General features: G+C 42.6%; 1 protein-coding gene across 1 annotated transcript; it reads right to left on the bottom strand.

Moving 5' to 3' along the window:
• Positions 1-1,519: 1,519 nt before the first annotated feature.
• LOC145790825 (uncharacterized) lies at positions 1,520-5,703 on the bottom strand. The gene is made up of 2 exons (XM_082869660.1): positions 2,784-5,703; positions 1,520-2,702 (listed from the first exon to the last, which is right to left on the bottom strand). The coding sequence occupies exons 1-2, from the start codon at positions 3,261-3,263 to the stop codon at positions 1,866-1,868; spliced, it is 1,317 nt and encodes a 438-aa protein (XP_082725786.1). The 5' UTR covers positions 3,264-5,703; the 3' UTR covers positions 1,520-1,865.
• Between the last annotated feature and the right edge of the window lie 201 nt (positions 5,704-5,904).

Below are 5,904 nucleotides of genomic sequence, written 5' to 3' on the forward strand. Positions count from 1 at the left end.
TTTCTCAACTCCAAGTTTTCCTCAAAGTAATGGGCAAGCAGAGGCGTCCAACAAAGTAATTCTGGATGGGATAAAGAAGAGGCTCCAAGCAGCAAAGGGAAAGTGGGTAGACGAGCTGCCCAACGTACTTTGGGCATATCGGACCACGCCGAGAAGATCAACGGGAGAATCCCCTTTTGCCATGGCCTATGGCACAGAAGCAGTCATCCCATTGGAGATCGGCATCCCAGGGATCAGAACCCAGGGAGTAGAGAATGGCACCAATGACATACTCTTAGCCCGAGACCTGGATCTACTGGAAGAACGAAGAGAGAAGGCTGCAATTCAGCTTGCAGTATACCAGCAACAGCTTGCCAGAGCTTACAACAAGAAGGTTAATCCAAGGGATTTTCAAGTTGGCGACTTAGTCCTAAGAAAAGTCGTCGGAAACAAGAAGGATCCCAGGGAAGGCAAGCTTGGCCCGAACTGGGAAGGACCCTACAGAGTTACTTCAGTATTGGGCAATGGAGCATATCGGCTTGAAGACAATGAGGGCAAAGCACTACCCAGACCTTGGAATACTTGTAACTTGAAATTCTTCTATCATTAGATAAACATCATTGTTTGGCCGATATTATCAATAAAGTCTTTTCAGAATTCTCTCAACACGTATGATTAATGGTTATTGAAGACATATCAAACTCAGGCAAACTAAGCCGATATAATTCCTTGATCCACTTGTTGAAATTTGTAGCAATTTACAAGTTGGAATCAAGCTGATTCCTTATCTTCACTTGTTGAAATTTGTAGCAATTTACAAGTTGAAGTTAAGCCGATATAATTCCTTGATCCACTTGTTGAAATTTGTAGCAATTTACAAGTTGGAATCAAGCTGATTCCTTATCTTCACTTGTTGAAATTTGTAGCAATTTACAAGTTGAAGTTAAGCCGATATAATTCCTTGATCCACTTGTTGAAATTTGTAGCAATTTACAAGTTGGAATCAAGCTGATTCCTTATCTTCACTTGTTGAAATTTGTAGCAATTTACAAGTTGAAGTTAAGCCGATATAATTCCTTGATCCACTTGTTGAAATTTGTAGCAATTTACAAGTTGGAATCAAGCTGATTCCTTATCTTCACTTGTTGAAATTTGTAGCAATTTACAAGTTGAAGTTAAGCCGATGTTATTCCTTGATCCACTTGTTGAAATTTGTAGCAATTTACAAGTTGGAATCAAGCTGATTCCCTACCTTCACTTGTTGAAATTTGTAGCAATTTACAAGTCGAAGATAGGCCGAGATTATTGCGTAAGTTCTCATAGCAATATGTGGGTTGTCTGAACCCTAGAAGAAGATGCTTAACACTTGTTGAAAGTTGTAGCCATTTACAAGGTTATGTTAAGCCGACGTATGATCACCCACTGAGGTATACAGAAAATTAACGGGTCGATGCAAAGGTTAAGTATATTATTTAAACACTTGTTGAAATTTGTAGCAATTTACAAGTAGGTTAGAACGAAATCATTGTTTAAGTACTTATTAAAAACAAAAAAGATGGCAAAAGTATACATTGAGTAGTATGTGTTTTCTTGACAGAATTTATACAAGGTTTGCAGGTCAGTATCCTGCCGAAGTAAAAGCCTTGCAGTTATACCCAAGGTATGTAACCCCGAGAAGACTGCACAAAGAAAGCATGCAAAAATTTCTAAGTATAGAACTGTGCAGAAGCAAGCAACAGAACATCACAAGATCAAAAATATCCTTTGCAAGAACAGTTGCAATTACATACTGAAAAAAGGCACATCGGCCATAAGAAGGAATGTACATTGTTCGGGAATTAAAAGAAAGAACAAAGTCCAAAATCCAGAAAAGAAAGAAGGGAAAATCAAGACTCTTGAACATCAGCAGCAGCAGAAACTGGAACCTCGGATGATTCAGCTGGAATATCCTCGGCCACCCTCTCCGCTCGTATTTCGGCATCTATCTCTGCTAAAGTTGTGTCAAGACTTCTGTCAGTCAGAAGAAGATCAGATGATGGACACCCCTGAACAGGTTCCCTGGGCACTTCCTCAGCCTCATCACCCACTTCATCTTGAGTTAAGTCTAAAATTTGCTCAGCTGGAAAGGACTTGGCCTCAGTAGCGCCCTTGGGTTTTCTCACCAAGGCTTCACCTTCATCTTCGTCTTCACCCTCAGCTTCTACCTCGGTCTCTGATTCATCCTCAGCTTGACTTGGAGGAAGAAATGGTAAAAGATTAGCATCAACCTGGCGCAATGGCGAGTCAGCAGGGAGATCAAGCTTCTTTATCAGAGACATCCAACCAAGGGAAAATCCCCTGTTGCATGCCTGCCTGACTTGAAGTTTGTATTCTTCTGCAACATCGGCCATGCCTTGAGCATAGGCCTTTTCATCGGCCTCCTTGACTTCGGCCTCCTTGGTGGCCAGAGCTTGTTGAAGTTCTTTTTGCGCTTGGACCTTCTGAGCCTCGGCCTCCCTTTTCTCGGCCTCAGCTACTTTTTTAACGGCCTCAGCAGCTTCGGCCTTCTCAAGAGCTAAGGTTTGGTTCTTCGTCGCAGCCTCGGCTTGATCCTCTAGTTTCTTCATTTTTACCTCAAGAGCCCTTAATTCTCTCTTCATTGAGGTCGCTTCCCTCTTCATATCAACCAATCTTTGACGATTCTCAAAGGATTGCATTGAAAATGAGTGGGCATGTTGGATAGCCTGAATGCAAACAGAAGTATCAGAAAAATTTCTCAGAAAGAAAAAGAAGGAAGAAACATAAATACAAATAGAAATACTTACTTGAGCAGAGTGTTGGAGCATCAGAGCGTAATTTTCATACTCACTGAACTTGGCATTTCGCTCCAAGTCATTCGGTAGAAGAAGAGCAGTGCTAAGGGCAACAGCAACGTTGATATCATCAGCACTTTCACTAGCCATGATAGGCCTGTCCTCCAGAGAAAGATCAGGGGCCCATGGGATGTCAGGCTTCTTTGAAGCCGAGGTCGTCGCAGACGATGACCTTGGCCTCTTTGTTTGTGTAGATCCTGAGGGTTGGCCCTCAGCAGACCTTTTGGTTGCAGTAGAGGTTGATTTTTTGCTTTCAGCTAGCTTCGAAATCGGCAGAGCATCCTCAGCCTCGGCGTTTGTAGCCTTGGCCTTAGGCTGAGCCTTTTTTACTCTCTTTTGTTTGGGAGGGAGCGTTGATTGCGCCGGTGCGGCTTCGGCATCAGTTGGAATATCGGCGAGAAGGTCTTGGACGACAGGCCTCGGGCGAACCATCTCGGCAGTCTTTACTAGCCTTCGTCGGCGTTTACGTTCAGGAATTGGTATTAAGAAGGGGGCCGAAGTTGATGGAAGATCGGCTGGGTCAGATGTGGACTCTTGATCTGTCCGAGATGTAGAAGCAGTTAAGGTTGTGGCTGTTGGTGGAGAGAGACTCTTCTTCCTTTTTCGAGGGACGTCGGGTAAAATGGATCTGTGTGTGGGGACAAAGTTTAATAATACTGGGGCTTTTCGTTTAAGGATTGGAAGACCAAGAAGTGTTCTCAGATCTGGTCCTGGGAAGAAGGATTGACGAAAATTTTTCGGAGGTTGATGAAGATCTGCAAAGAATCAGACGTCAGAAACAACAAAAGTATTTAAGTGTTGAATGAAAACAACTAAGTGTTGACTCAGGGCTCTTACTCTTGCCCTCTGTAAGTGTTCGAGGAAGAGGGTAAAGGTGGACATCTTCATCTGGGCCAAATTCCCAATTTCCAGAGGCAATAAGATAGTCATCTCCAGCCCCCTTGTTGGAGTCTGGAAGGTCGGCTATAATCTTGTACTGAGTGGATCTCGGCTTAAGGTAATATACAAAACCCCTATCCTTCAGATCAAGAGGGCACATGGTATAACAATATTGAAGGTCGGCGAGGGTGATTCTGAGGTTTTCTTGCCTAGCTAAGGCTATAATACCATTAATTATCCTATAGGAATTGATAGTAAGTTGCATGGGGTTTAGCTTATAGAAATAGAGAACTTGACGAAAAAGGGGATCAAGTGGAAGCCGAAGTCCACATTCGATAAAAACAACTACTGGAAAAGGCATTGTATGGTCTGTAGGCACGATAGTGTCATTATCCCCAGCCAGCTTAAGATGAACGTCGGCTGGGATAGAGAATTCTTGCCTAAAGTATTCAAGACTTGTTGGGGTATTTACCCTGTGCCTCCACATACCCATTGTGTCGGCCTAAATTAAGAGGAATGTGTTTCAAAAGACGAGCGTTTTTCAGGTTTCCCTAAAGATTAAGGGTTCTACAGACAAATCCCAAATCTACGAACTATTAACATAAAGATCGAGGCCACAGATCTGGGGCAGATACAAAAAAGAGAAAACAAAAACGAGGTTTCAGATTCAAGAACAGAGGTATAATTTTCAGAAACAATAGAGGTACAGGAAAAAATCAAGAACAGCGGCGAAAAGAATGATGGAAAAGCACAGAGGTTCAAAATATAGCCACAAAATTCAAAATACAAATAAATCCCAGACCTCGAGTGAGATCAGTAATGGCAACAGACTGACAATAGCGCATAAAGAGAATGAAAGAAATTAAAGGAAGGGGATTTACCAGGAGAAGTGAAGCCAAGGCAATACTCGTCGAACCCAGAAACCAGTTGCGACAGCAAAAAAGGCTTTGCAAGAAATACGGGACTAAGAACAGTTCCAGAGAAGAAATTGAAGCAATGGTAGATTTGAAGAGGAAGAACGAGCTTTCGGAAGAGAAAGAGTAAAGAAGATGAAAAGAAAAAGTGAAGAAAAGATAGAGGCAAAAGAAGTTTTGTCAAAAATTTTGAAACGGCGGCAAAAATAGGGCAATTATTGCGCCTAGGGTAACGCACGCGTCAGACGGCGCAGACGAAACGAACAGACAGCTTCCAGGCGCGTCACTAACACGCTCCAATAAAGACGAAACACGTGGAAGGAACAGTTAGACATGAATGACAGCTCATGTGCATAGGGGAGTACGACCGAAGCCACGTTCTCCGAAGAGAACACGTCGGCTGAAAGAAGATAATCTTGGCGAAAGCAGTCTTCTTGAGCCATTATTCAGAAAGGAAGTGACAAAGAATTCGGAATAGGTTCCATCACCTCAGAATGCCGAGGTAATAGAACCTAGGGGGCAGTTGTGGGGACGTATTTTTTGAATACCAACACGTGGCATGGTGACGCCGACGTGTCAGCCGAGGTGCCACGTGCCCTGGTAGTTAAGCCGAGGTAATCTCGGAGAAGCCGAGGTAATCTCGGAGAAGCCGAGGTCATCTCCGAAGATGTCGGAGTCCGAAGATAAGGGACAAGAGTCCTAAGGCAAAGAGGGGACTTAGTTAAGATAAGGATAAAGCTCTTAGGGAGTTTATCTCTATCTCTTAAAGAGTCCAGAGTAAGCACTAAGATTGGAGTTCATAGAAGTCATACTTCTAGTTGGACTTGGATTGAGTACATTATAAAAGAAAGGCACCCCCGTGGGTCTAAGGTATGTAATTCATACTTTGAGTATTCAGTTTAATACTTGATTATCCTTGAGAATCATACTGACTTGATCGTCGGAGTGCCCCCGGGTGGAAGAACCACCGCCGGAGCTTTTCTTTTCTGTTACAGGTTGCTGGAGCCATCTATTCTGCCGGTGCTTAGCTGCTGATCACTAAACGGGCAGTGTGGTCAGATTTTTACCCACACATTTTCTTATCATTTGGATAGGGTAAGTGATATTCTTTAAATATTCACAGGGAATGGGTTGGGGATGGTACCCATTAATTTCCCCATATGTTTTTTTACTTTATTTTATTTATTTTTTTTTTTAAGGATTCACAACCAAAACTAAATATACATTCAATCTTTTTTCTTTTATTTATTTATTTATTTATTCAGGTTCACAACCAACTT

Source organism: Camellia sinensis, chromosome 5 (assembly GCF_055761805.1).
Source record: "Camellia sinensis isolate YWXY chromosome 5, ASM5576180v1, whole genome shotgun sequence".
NCBI lineage: Eukaryota > Viridiplantae > Streptophyta > Magnoliopsida > Ericales > Theaceae > Camellia > Camellia sinensis.